We start from the raw sequence: 14,534 nt of genomic DNA on the forward strand, positions 1-14,534 counted from the left end.
GAGCAGCATGCCCATTTCCTGGCTAGGACAGACAGTTTGCTTAAGCTGCTTGATTTCTCAGAGGATTGAGTAGTTTGCCAATTGCACCTTCTGCTTCTGACGCACTGAACCCCAGTGAACCTCGACAGCTTTACGCGAACGCCATGGGAATATGCTCTGCAGGTACTGCTCAACATATCATCACAAAGAGGATGTCAAACACACAATAATGTGTTTATCTGTTCTGTTAACTGCTCTTGATACAGGAGCAGAGCAGTAACCATTACATATTAACTACATACAATTTATAACCTGGGAAACAGACATTTTCTTCGTTCCACATACTAATTACAGAACTCTTATCTCATTTTTGCCTCAAAAACACAGTGGGTCCTGAGAACAAGTAACACAACAACAGCTTGATTGATAGTTTTGTGGGAAGAAAGTCTCAGTATTCATCTTTTATAGTCTTGTAATGGTTCACTGAAATAAAATTTAGGACTAATTAAAAGTTGATCTGACAAGAGGCATAAATATTATGAAGAAACACATGCTCTCCCCAGCATAACCTCTGTGTGCACAGAAACCTGGCATGTTTTCTGCAACACACAGGCTGTTCTCTGCCTAATCAAATGGCCCTTATGTAGAACGGCTGGTTATTTCAAACAGGGAACTTTCTCTCAGCCATATGTCTCTTATAAATGATAGCAGTCCTACTGGAAAGAATGGAGAGAGGGATTCTCTAGATAATGTGCGGTACCGCTGTAAAGATTGTGCTGTGTGCTGTGCTTTCATTGTTTCACTATACATGTTTCTATCCGCACTGTTCCAGAAATCAGTCATTGTTGGCCAGCCATTTTCACTCATTATTGTTCTGGCATTGGCCTCCAGTGACTGAGCACCGGGACTTAGTGGGAACATGAGCTCTAACCGTCCTGGGCCTTTGGTGATCAACAACACATACACACCTGCATGTCTTTACCTTTCATTGGAGTGCATGGAATATGGGAGAGTTCCAGATGTTACCAAGTGAACTGTAAAAACAATCCGGCCCACAACATTTTCAGTGTGTACAATTAAACGGAACCATGGAAATGTAATTGACAGAATTCCACGATCCACTTTTTTTTTTCTACAGTTGTTCTCAGTTGCTGAAACACATTCTTGAAATTATGACTCCTTTTTTCGAAACTAAACACAAATCCATAACTTCTCACCCAATTCCCCATACTTCCTATTTTCAGGTCAAAATGAAGCTCTCCCCTCAAAACTATTCAATCTTGCTGAAAAACGAAAACTAATTTTGTCCTAAAACATGACACACAAGCCTTCAAAAAAAAAAAAAAAAACACACACACACACACTACAACATAGTCTTACACACTAATGAGGTCAAAAATTTTGAAAAAAAATATTTTGGCAATCTGGTATCATTTTACATCTAGGTAGTTTCAGTAAATGTAGCAGATACATTGAAATTCAACAATAAGCTTTTTAGATTTCAATATATCATATCATATGTATGCAGATGATACACAGTTGTTTGGCATTGCTGGGTTGTGTAAATGAGCTCAAAATATGGCTTTCAAATAATTTCCTTAAGCTTTATGAACGGAAGTCAGAGATAGTAATATTTGGCCCACCAAAAGTGAAAGATGTGATAGCCTCTCTCTTGGGTATAACTGTGCAAGACAGCGTGAGGAAGAAAAAATGGCTATTATAATCAACTCATCCCTTAGTTTTGAAAAACAGATTCAATCCTATTAATTGTTTTTAAAGCACTCCACAACTTGTCACCAGTATATATTAGTAATCTTAGGATTTTTTACTTCAGCCAGGACCTTAAGATCAGCAAAACTTCTGACACAGCCTTCTCAGTAGTTGCTCCTCAATTGTGGAATAGCCTCCCACTCTATATTTGGTTGACCTCTTCTATAGAGGTTTTTAAGACTCTGCTTGTTGAGCTTGGCTTTTGAGGCGGGGAGTTCTTCAGAATTTCTCTAGGTGCGCGTGAACATATGGGTATTGTTATGGTTCTGTTGTATTTTATGTTCCTGTATATTCTGGATTATATATTTTGGTTATTTTAGTCTACGATTTTACGAAGTTATAAAGAAATAAAGTTGAAAAGATTATTTTTATTGCACTGCTGTAAAGAGATCTTACAGTACAATAGATGAAAGGTCAAATACCAAAGAATTGCATATGAACACACAACAGGATATAGAGTCATCTCTTAGTTCTGCAAATAAATAGTACATGTAAGGAGTACTTTGCTACAAATCAGTTCAGCAGGTACAGTATGAGTTTGAGGGCTTCAGTATTTACTGTACATATTTATAAAAAGTAAAAATTCTCTCATCTGAAGTACTGCTACTGTTCTGTCGTTATATTTGATCTGTAAGTAGTACTGAAAGCCTGTAGGCCAACTGTCCTCATGCACAAGAACATGGTGAGCTGCGTATTTAATCAGGAATACATTTATTTTTAACCCATCCCCTTCAGTTCTCGTTCCCCCTCTTCGTCCTCTCTGTCCCCCACTGGTAGGATTCATTTTCTGAATCACATACAGTAATCCCATGTGCTCCTTTTTATATAAATCTGAGATTCTGACTGCGGTGTCATCAGTTTGCTACTGAATATTCACTCATGGATAAATGTGTGCTGTTTGAGTTCATTTTGTGATTCTTGAGGTTAGTTATATTGTTTTCTGAACGAGAACATGGTTAAACCTGTGCAAAAGGATGACATTCTTTTGTAAAGTTTTGCAGGAAACTGAGCGAATTGGAGCATGTGAAATGGGTTTGGAGAAATGGGTCTTTGTTCCAAGAACTGTGTGAATGGTTTGGTAAATTGTGCCAAATGACTCGGTGTTTGCAATCAAGAAAGACTGTAATGTGCATCACAACTAAGAATTTTACTTTCTCTGATAAAAGCCAAAGCAGAAAGCTTAAAATAAATACACTTAAAAAATATTAAGTAAATTATAAAAACACATTAGAAGCATATGTATAGATTTTACATGATACACATGCTGATATTTAGAAATAGATTTACTTTTAACTATATTTAAGTGAACAAATAAATAATGCAATTAAAATTTCCAAACGGGGAAGTCAGATGCACTTAATAGTGAGCAAGCTGATCCTTAATATCTGTAAGCAGAAACAGGTCCAGGAATTTCCATTCACCGTTAGAGGTTTTTTACTGGAATAGTGTTAGGATAAATAGAGACATGTGGTCAAGAAAGAGAGGCAAATAAACAGGCTTTCAACATTTTCAAATAAATGTAAAATCAAATACATGTACCGGTTACAGGCTCCCTAAAGGTTTGAAAGTTTAACCCAGTGTGTATATCAGCCTCAGAGAACAGAGACTGCTGATTCATACTTGTGCTTTTAAGGGCAGCGAGATGAACTGCACAGCAGCCCGAGAGCCCTTGGGAATGAACACCTCAGTGAACCAAGATCATTCAAACACTTCAAACTATCAGTCTCCACCATTACAAGAAAACACTGGAAGAAAGTGTTCCTCAATCTCAAGCAGCAAATCCACCGTCATAAATCACTGAAGTTGAAAGATTTCATACATTTTACTAGAGAGAAATTTAGTATTTTTATATTTATAGTATAATATACTATATTTTTATTTTCAAAGAAAAGAACATGAAAAAGAATGGGCTTTCAATACTTTATTTTTCCCCTTGATACACATTTTCCTTATTCTCAATTCCATTCAAAGGAAAATTACAGTGAGGTAAAAGTGCTGAGAAACAAAATGGCATAATGAATCTACATAAGTCACCACACCGACATAACCATTTCAAAATAATAGTGCGACTTCCATTTTTCACTTTTTTTTTTTTTAAACTCACAATCATTAGCATCCTCACAGACAAACGACAAATAATCACAGAAAAACGTAAACAAAATCTGCTGAAATCCACAACTCTTTGCAACGTCGCAAAAGGGCTTCAAAAAGGCCTCGAATCGTCAATAAGACTTGCACTTTAGACAAGCATGTCCAAATCCAATAAACCTCCCCTACACACAGTTACAGATGCATTCAGAGTTACAAAAGCTCCAACACCATTGTCTACTGAATAAAATAACACTGGGGGGATATAGAATTACAGCTGACAGAGGGGGACACAGAACAGAAAAAGAAAAAAAAAAACGACATGTTTTTTTTTTCATACATGATCCCCAAAAAAAAAAAAAAAAAAAAAAAAAAAAAAAAAAAGACAGATCAAGGTGAGATTCTGTTGACCAACCACTACACATCATACAAACTCTCACACAAAGGAAAACCAGTTCTGAAATAATAGTACTTGTTCCTGATGAGCTAACATTTTATTTACTTTAAATTCCTTAGTAATACAATGCTTTTCAAACGGTTTCACTTTTCAGGAAGAGTTGTTACCCTCAAGAGACACCGTAGCCCTTTATCATGTCCCTGAGACACCAAAAAAAAAAGGGCACCTGATAGCTTGTCACAAGGCCTGTAAAGTGCATTCATTGACAAGCATTTAAACAATTTGGCCTTTTTGGATTCTGAGAATGCGGTGTAGTGCACAGTACTTGCTTTTGTTAGGAGGGTGACATTGAAAAGACGTGACAATGACTTCGAACAACTGGAATGACTACACAACTACAATAAGAAAAAGCTAGGTGTGACAGGAGACTTAAATAGGACTTGAATTCTTATGTCATGCATCCTCCTCTGCCCTTCTTAAATGGACCAGCAAAAACTTCAAGACACCAAATTGTAGCTACAAGGTCTTTTCATTGGTTTCATGTGAAACCCAAAAGGGGTCCCTACAAAAAAAGGCACATGTGCGCTACGTTGCTGGTTCAGACATTGGTCCACAGTCTGCATGTCCCAAAAACAGCGAGGAGGAAGAGAAAAAAAAAAAAAAAAAAAAAACCCACAACCTGTTGGCCAAAATAATAAAAAACAACATAACAGTAAAAATCAGTTCCAGCTCAATGTGCTTTGGGGTGTAACCCACTAAATGGGAGGCCATGTGCCCAGTCTCCCTTTACCCTAGAAGTCTGTGAGTGCAGATAGGGGAAGGAAGGAACGTAGCTCATGGTTATCTGGTGGAGGTGCTTGTACAAGCTGAAGCAGCAGGAGCTGTGGCACGTGAGTAGAGACAGAGGAAATCGGAGGGGCAGGGGGCAGCTGTCGGCCATTACATAAGAGCAGCAAACATAGTACTACCCTTCTCTGAACAGATGAATGTTGAAAGAGGAACTACACGGGGGCCATGATGGGGGGCCAGGACAAGAATAGACAGTCACATAATTTAGTAAGGTCTGACGTACAAAAAGCATGGAACTGACAACTGCAATGTTCCATGGAGCCATTATATCAAAATCACTGACAAAGGACCAAGACAGGAGACATCGAAGCCCAATAAATATCAAGAGCAGCAACATCAATTAAATCCAAAACTGGAAAGGAATCCACACTGACATGCGTTTAAGTCCATGTGAATGAGCAAGGGTATATCCCGCAGATACGGCAACCCCTCTCAAACCTCAATTACCAGAAAAGGCTTTGTGACATACCAGCATTCACCCCTCATCTACAGTGACGCCAGTCAGAAGGAAAAAAAACTGTTGCCCCACTAGAAATTCCACCCCACATGCTGTCCATTCAAGGCACATCCCGAGAGCTGCAGGAAGGGATAATTTTAGAGTGCTGTGACACCATTTGGCTTGGCTGTTAGCTGGAGGAGGTCTTGTTACACATAGCAGTGCTAAGTCTACTAATGGTCACAAAAAGCTCAGGAGGACAAATCGTCCAACAGCTGAACCTTGCATGGACAAACATGTCCTCTCTACCCACTTAAACGCAAACAATGTTAACGTGAGATTAAGGAAGGTTTACCCACTAGAGCTGAAGATCTTCATTAATAGTCTTCATAAAAAGACCGTTTAACTGCCCTCTCTGCTTCATGGGAAAGGAAAAAGCATATTTTTGTACATGCTGCAACCAAATTCAAATTTCAGTCTCACCTTTGATGTAACTAGCAAGACCGAACAGGTTTACAAATGGCACAAATTCTCAAAAACATATGGTAGAACAAGTCATCTTTATGCATTCACACAGCACACTAAAGCGAATTGCTATGAATACTGTAACATGATTCTGTTCACATTTCTATTCGAGAACAAAAAGAATTTAGCTGCCCACCAGTGTACCAAAAAAACGAACAAAAACTTATTTCACCTGTGCTCACATTTTTCATTATCTTTTTCTTTCAATTTTTTAACTTTTTATTTTCCTCTCCAAATTTCCAAGAACATTATTTATTTTTTTTGGGCCTTTTTATTTTGTAACACACAGGAAAAATATTTATTTGTCCCAATATGAATCTTCCTTCATTTTAAGGTTAGAATATATTAAGGCACTATGGGAATTGTTTCTCTTCAATATGGAAAACAAAAAAAAGGTTATTCTCTCAAGCCAGGGACAGAGAGAGATGAGAGCAGACATATCTGAAACTTTAGAATATTAAAGTTTAAAAAAAAAAGAAAAAAAAAAAAAATTTCACTAAAATATATAACTTTGAATCAGAAATGTCTTGGCACCTCTGCAGAGAAGGAATTAAAAGAAAAGAAAACAAAAGAAAGGAAACGCTTGTCGTTTTAAATATCCTTTATGCCTACAGAGGGAAACATCCCTTACTGCCACATCTGGCTCATCTGGCTCTCTGGCCAACTCATGGGTTTTGTTGAACAAGCATCTTTGAGTCTTAGTTACAAGGCAACCAAGTTGGAATGGACTGGTTACAAGAGGCCACATAGTAGTTGTTGAAGTTCAGGTCTCTGACGTACGGAGCCGGCTGGTAGTAACAGGTGACGCTAGATGCATCAGGTATGGCATTCTGCTCGGCGAGCACCCGAAACGCCATCAGCGAGATGAGGTTAAGCGTCTGCCGCCTCTCATGTCCCATGAGACACACGGTGCTCTCGTTCACGACCCGTCGCAGGATCATGAGGTAGTTGTACTTGCTCTTCTCCTCACCGACAAAGTGGCTTTGCAGATAAGCCTCCAGTTTACGCTGTTGCTCACCAATGTCAGGAAAGTCAATGAAGAAACGGGAGCACATGTAGCGCTCCAGGGCCTTAAATTCATTTTCATCTGTGGGCTTAAAGTCCCTCACCAGGAGGTTGCAGTATTTGAGCAAACCACCTCCACGGATCTCCTCCGGCCGTTTGGTGGCGATGAGCTTGTTCCTGAGGTGGTCCAGAGCCCCAGAAAAGTCGCCGTACACGCTCTCCCCGACCACAGTAGGGTGAAAGTGCCGGGACATGGGGTTTTCAGAAAAGTCATAGTATGACAGAACGGAGTCCAAAATGATCTGAAAGGAGTCCACGCTGAACTCAAACTGTCTCCGGATCGAGTCCACAAACTTAAGTTCCACATTGCGGCCGTTGTTGTTTGACAGCGAGATGAGGGACCAACGATCCTGCTCGGTGTACACTTTGACCAGCTTCTGGACATAGGCCTCTTTCAGCGTCATGGGAGTGATCTTCTCTTTGTTCACCCCCTCTGGCAGAAAGTCCAACAAAGTGCCCAGAACCACATCTTTAATGAGCTGGAACTCCTCTTCCCGAGGAAGGTCTACCCTGAAGATGACATCCAGGTCTTTGTAGCTCCAGCCGATGTCCTTCACCAGCACGTGGCTGGCGGTGGAGCCATTCAGACGTACATCTTTGACCATGATGCCCCTCAGCTCCAGACGGGTCCTAACCATCTGAACGATATCCTTCAGCCGGACCTCCAGGGTGGGAAAGTTGCCACGTCCGTGAACTGGCACGGCCTCCATCAGCACGCCGTTCAAGCGGCTCACTTGATCCCATGTAAGCACACTTTGTGACTCACTTTCGCTGCTGGATGAGGCTGAGGCCATGTTTGCCATCTATGCAGTTTCCTGGAACAAAAAAATAAAAATCTCTTAAAACTATCTAGAGTAAATTTAGTTAGATAATTAGCTTCAATTTAAATAAAAAATGGTGTACTTAAAGAACATTACAACATATAGAACTACCAAATATTGCAACAAGCGTGATTGCATCATATGATAATTGCAGTAAATGGTGTTCATTGTCTGGTTGACTACGTCTTGTATTGATTTTTCTGAAAACTTCTGCCATATGCACATAAACTGACAGACAACACTGAAAAGCTACTACAAAATATTGTAGAAACCTAGTTTTCTGTAAAATATTATTAAATGATTAGTATCGTAAAAAGCGCTTTACAAATAAACTTGAACTGAATTACAAACAAATGTTCAACAGGTTCACCACCACTCTCTCATAACAGAAAAGCTAACAATGATTCACAGGCGTTCTAGAAGGCCGAACAAACTCCAAACAGAAACTGAAGCATTTATAGTGACACACTCAGCTGCTCCTCAATTAATTAAACATGATTCCCAATCAAAAAAATCTAAATCAATCCCAAAAGAGCACGGAGCAATCACGCACACCAAAACTTAGACACGTCTAAACCAAATTACATTCATAGCTTAAATATCTGGTCAGAATATCACTATAGAATGTGTATAGCATTCCCATCATCATTTTAAAACAACCGGATGAAGAATTTAAAGGATACAACAAGATTAAATAAAATAAAAGTAAACTATATAAAGTTTTTTTTTTTTACATATCCATAGTCTTAGAAGGACAATATATGCTATTGGAAAGTTATTTTTATTTTTTGAAAATAAACGTGTTAGAAATTTTAGATTTGTATCTTATGTCGGAATAATAAAGAAATTATTGGTTCCAATATGATGAATTTTACGTATTAGACTTTAATATAAAAGATACATGGCGGTCTGCACCCGAACTCAACACTATACATTTTATCATAACCACAACGCAAGTAAATAAAAGCAGAAGAACAAATGTTACAAACACAACGCATTTAGTTGAAAATCAAAAGGAGTTATTTAATCAGAGTACGACATATAGATAAAAACAATCTTTTAAAACAGCGCACGTGAGATCAAAATGCCACAAAACTGCGCGAGATCAGCGTTCAAACAAAGCAAACCAAATACAAAGTATGCATTAAATCCAAAACGCAAACTTTAAAGTGAACCGTCCGACTGCATACGAATCACAGAGATCCAACGCGATGGTATCGAATTAGAATTATGTCCACCTACTGTTTTCAGGAAATCCTCTTGAAGTGCTCAGCAACGTGGTCGGCACAAAGTAGTGGATGTCAAACAAGGTTTCTCACCAGCACCTCCATCCATCCGTTCCGTCGTCAAACCCCCGAGCTTCAGTTCTGAGGAACACCACGCGCGCTCTCTTATAACTGCCTACTAAGCAACCTGCTTCTCCGCACCTCCACTGCGCACTATTTTTCTGAAGCCTTGCCATCAACACACACATAAACATATTTATTTTATTTAACAGATAAAGTCATAAATAATCTACTTACCATCACTCCCATGTTAAGCCCCGCAATACAACACATTTATGGAATAAGGCTCTATATGGAATTCAAAAACATACGGCGTTCTATTCGCTGATATCAATGCGCCAGGCGAAGCCTGTGATTGGCTGAAGAGGTTTTCGTGTTGCCAGGCGACCACAGGCACGTGTCGAATTTGACGTCCGGTTTTTGAAGGTTTGGAACACATTTGGTAACATGAGGGTTGAGATTACTTCGAATATTCAGGATTTTCGTTTTCAGGAGGTGCGTCAGGTAAACGTGGCTATCAGTTAAAATATTTAAAATCCTCAGCCTCTTCTTGTTGTCAGAGTGGAAATTATACAACAAATTAAATAATTCGCTAATGCGTAATAAAGGTAAATAATGAGCTCACATGTTAAAACAAAATATAGGCCTATATTTTTTTTTTTTTCATTTGAAAAAGAACAAAAATTCTGGGCTGGGTGGAGGAGATGTGTTGTAGCTTGCATTTATAACAAAAGCATCTGTGAATCTCCTGAAATTCTGTTAAGTGTTAAAATATTCAAGAATGTAGTCTGGTAGGTTATACTGCAGAAATATCTACATATGTGATAAGTTCTTGTTAAACTATGGACAGTCTTTCCCTTACATGGTGACAGGTCTGTTCTTTTCAGTATCAGTAAAGTACGAGCAAAACAATTTATTATAAAATGATATTGTAAGGACCTTTTCTAAAATTATTCTGAACATGGATTCACTATATTTGTAAGGAAATTTGGCCCTCAAAAACATGCCCCCACACAAATGCTCTTTTGTAGGTGGTGTCCGTCTTAACTGAGAAAACAGACACTAATTAGCTAATATTTGTTTTGGAAAAGCTGGATCTGCAAAAAACTCAAATAATTATTTCATAAATTAACACTTAGTCTATAAAGAATGAGCCACGCTGTGGTGAGTGTCAGTGAAATTGTAGATGGTGAGAGGAAAATAATAAGCATGACTGGGGAAAACACAGCATCAGCACATACAGCATGTCGCTGAAGCTGCTGAGTAAATCAACAGACCTGCAGCCTCCAGAGGAAAGATGAGGGAGGGATATTCCGGTCTGTAGGTTCCTTCTGAATCTTTTCTTAGCAATGATGTGGGTATAAATTACACAAGAAAGCGAAACAGGAAAAGATTGCTCAGTTGCAGTGTGAGGAAACTCCAGTTTTGGCTGCTGGGTCTCTGAACCACGATTAATTTTATGAATGGCAGAGAAAGAGAGAATGAGATGGCAACAGAGAGAGAATTAGAAACTGGATCTGAGGGACTGTCCTAACAGTTTTGTGTTAATCTTACATAACGTCAATAGTGAGGAGTTGCTATTATTATATGAGATAAGAAAACAATTATATGAAAAAAGATGCTATTCCCCGAGCCACTGACATTTATGATGGGAGCCTCTGATTCATACACACACAGCAATCAACATTAAAGATTGTTTTAGAGAATAATTGCACAATATTTTATACATTTGACTAAAATTCCAGCCTTGACAGCAAAGCAAAGTTTTACGTTAGTCAAGCTTATACTTCATATGAAGGGTTTGTTTCAGATGTTTTTGCAGTTCCACAATTATGCATGAGGCTTGTCCAAACAGGATGGATGCATTTACATATTAAAATGAGGATGAAGCATGAAAGACATGAAAAGTGCTATATAAGTGAAGGAAACTAATGTCAAACTAAGAGCATCTGGATTATTTACAGCACAAACTGGTTAGTACGTTTTTCTTAGTTGATGACCTTTAAAAAAAAAAAGACGAGTCATAACCATAAGAGAAAAAGAGAAGGCGAAAGGAGGCGGCAGAGGTCATGAGCCGGGCGTTATTTGCCCTTTCAACAACCCTAGAGCTCTTATCACAAATGTTTGCCAACATCACATAAAAGCTCAGAAGAAAGTCACACCTAAGACTAATTAATAGTTTAATACATTTAAATCATAAAAGTTTCTGAATTATTTGGAAATTGAACCATGATCTGTCAATTCCTTATTGGATTTGCTAAACGGAGAACAATCACATTGAACTGTCAAACCAAGGTTTCTTTCAGCATCAGTCAAATAAACCACCAAACATCATGGTTAATGTCTTTTGAGAAACATCTTATATACATGAAGTCTTAGGAGGCTAAGCAAGCATTTCTTTCCCAGATGGACTTAATAGAATAAATAAACCTCACAGTGAGCACTGAATCGAGTAGAAATTAAGCATTAAGCAGTGTTTTGTTCAAAGGTGAATGTCATTTAGTTTGTATGAGAAGTGGCAATGCCACCTGCTGCAGCTGGGCTCCGCGCCAAGTGGAAATGACTCACTGTCCATGCCACGGATGGTTCACCAGTGGCCATTAACACATTAAACACACTGGAGGCGGTGTACACGCACATACGGGCCATTAACAGATTAAACACTCCACTACGTTTGTGGACATCCACGCAATTGTTTTTCCCCTGTCTATCAGTTCGATGACTCACGGAGACCGTCATAATCCTCTTTCCTGTGACATCAGAAACTCTTGGAGATATACTGATTCAAATTCAGAGCTCATAAAAAACGTATCTCATAAAAAACAGAGGGTCTCATGCATCTTCAGAAGAGAGGTCTGTTTAATACCAAAAAGATGGACAGAGCACTGGCTCTCAGCTGCTGGACAAATTCAGCTGTCAGCTGGTAGAAGCTGCAGTAGCTAAAGGGAAAGTTCACTCCAAAATGAAAATACCGTCACCACTTACTCATGTCAATCAAAACCTGTATGACTTCATTTCTTCTGGAGAATGCAAAAAACATTTTGAAGAATGTTGGAAACGAAGCAGTTTTGGTGCACATTGACTTCCAGTACATTAGAAGGGGGTGAAGAAACTGACATTTCCACAGAAAAAAAAAAAAAAGTCATACAGGTTTGAAAGTACTTGAGGGAGAGTAAATTATGACAGAACTCTAATTTCTTTGGGGGAATTTGTTTTTCTATTAAATCAGGCCGATGGCTCAATGATATGACATTATTTTTTTGGCCAGAGTATTAATTTATTCAAAAATATATTAAAATGCAAGTAATAAATAACACCTGATTAAAAAAAAGAATAAAATTCTTGTAAAAAAAAAAAAATAGTTTGTACTTTTTTGTACTGAAGTAGTTTGGAATGAGGTGGAAAAGAAACACACCAGAAAAACAGGAAATGATATCACAGCAAGAACCCCTGTAGACCCTCATAACTGTGTCAAGGTTAAGATGTCTCTTAAATGATCAGAAAATTTGACATTGTGACAAGACAAAATTATATAAGGTTGTAAAGACCGTATCATGTGGAGCAACACCACAAAAAACGTAATATTTATGAATTCATAACTGAGCATTTAAATACTATTGAAAATATTATATATTTTTACAAATTTTTATTACATTTCATTAAATTGTACAAAAGTTTGGTACGGTCTTGGGTCGCCACCTGTCCAATTGAAATCTGAGTGCTGAAGCAAAACCAGTTTAGAGCTATTACACACTTAAAAGACTCATCATTGTTAGAACTTTATAATAACAGCCCTTAGGAGTCAAAACCAGACAACAAACATCTTATTTAGCTTATCAGACAGGAATAATATTGGCACGTATAACAAATACGGCTGTGACCATGTTGTAATTTGAATTTTAAAAATGTGTTTAATACCACAGAAATACAACACACCCAGGGGAGAAAATATTTGTAAAGATATTTCAAATATGCAACATTCAATTTGACAGCCTCACTCTAGCACATTATTTGCTTGAAGTAATAAGATCTTTTGTTTTCACAGTTCCCTTTCGCTAACCTGAAGAACACAAGCAGCCACTCGATGCAGGCAGACACAGGAGTATGTAAAATAACCAACAGGATGATATACCAATGACAAAATGCAGTTATTCCATTTCTCTTGAAAATAGATAAATGTGCTTTTTCAGCAAGGGATATGTTAGAGTACTGAAACTGAAGTTATATTTCAAGTCAGAAAACTTCAAACTGGCGCTCCATATGCTCTTCTGAAAGTCAAGTCTCTCATGAACCAGTGGCCCTGGAGCCCTCTCTCTGTGTGTGTAATCGCTGGCTATCATTAGAAAAAGCTGCCAACTGACCTACCTGGTTCACAGTGACCTAGGAGCTTTTTTTTTTCAGTGCACACTTGCAACATGCCAGAGTCTCCGGCTTATCACTCATTGCTTTAAACAGAAAAAAAAAAGTTTAGGGTCAAAGTTGACCCTAAACTAGACATGATGAATCCCATTCTGTACATAAGATTCAACATTTGTTCTTGCTTCCGCTGAAGCACAAGATACTTTTTGTATCATTCTCAAATCATGCTGGATAACATGATGATCAGGGTTTTTTTTTTTTTGGAGTCTTTTAATTTATTTTTTTATTTTTTATTAAATTAGGAAAATGTAAAAAAAAAAAAAAAAACAAGCATTTCCATTAGAGTTTCCATAGAGTCTCGGACCCGGGTGCATGCGTGGAAGGAGAAATCTGTCAAAGTTCAGCGTCTGTTCAGCAGATGATACTCCTGGGTCACATTGTGTCACTAGGGACTGTTGAAAAAGGGCAAATGACACCCGGCTCATGACCTCTTCCTCCTGCTTTTGCCATCCATCCATCCTGTCCTGTCATACGGTGGTCAGACAAGACAGCTCAATGACAGAGGACAGCTTAGAAAAACAAACAAACAAACAAACGGACATTCCTCATGTTTGCCCTCAAATCTGCTGCGTCTGCAAAAGAGAGGGAATAACAAGCTCACACGTGTGAAATACTGTTTGCAATGGTGATGACGTGTATACTGAGAGCGGGGTAATGTGCCAGGACCAGTTCACCATGACCTATAATATCAATGTGCGCTGCCAAGAGTAAAGGAGCACGGCCTTAAAATAGATAAAGCCTCTATCAATAACATGAATACTGAAATAACTGAAATGTACATGCTGTAGCTAGATTCTATCTATGTGTAAGAACAGTTGCACAGGGTCACTAGAGCTTTAGACCAATGATTTTCCATGTTTCCACTCATTCATAATTATGGGTGAATAATTTAAAACATG

At 38.3% G+C, this 14,534-nt stretch overlaps 1 protein-coding gene across 2 annotated transcripts; it reads right to left on the minus strand.

Moving 5' to 3' along the window:
- Window positions 1-3,655: 3,655 nt before the first annotated feature.
- LOC113053411 (terminal nucleotidyltransferase 5C-like) lies at window positions 3,656-9,564 on the minus strand. Of its 2 annotated transcripts, XM_026218406.1 has the most exons (3): window positions 9,454-9,564; window positions 9,173-9,297; window positions 3,656-7,924 (listed from the first exon to the last, which is right to left on the minus strand). In XM_026218406.1, the coding sequence occupies exon 3, from the start codon at window positions 7,910-7,912 to the stop codon at window positions 6,743-6,745; it is 1,170 nt and encodes a 389-aa protein (XP_026074191.1). In that variant the 5' UTR covers window positions 7,913-7,924; window positions 9,173-9,297; window positions 9,454-9,564; the 3' UTR covers window positions 3,656-6,742. The 2 variants fall into 2 exon arrangements, with proteins under 2 accessions (XP_026074191.1, XP_026074192.1); XM_026218407.1 differs by lacking the exon at window positions 9,173-9,297 and having other exon boundaries at window positions 9,454-9,533.
- Between the last annotated feature and the right edge of the window lie 4,970 nt (window positions 9,565-14,534).

Source organism: Carassius auratus, chromosome 34 (genome assembly GCF_003368295.1).
Source record: "Carassius auratus strain Wakin chromosome 34, ASM336829v1, whole genome shotgun sequence".
Taxonomy (NCBI): Eukaryota; Metazoa; Chordata; class Actinopteri; order Cypriniformes; family Cyprinidae; genus Carassius; species Carassius auratus.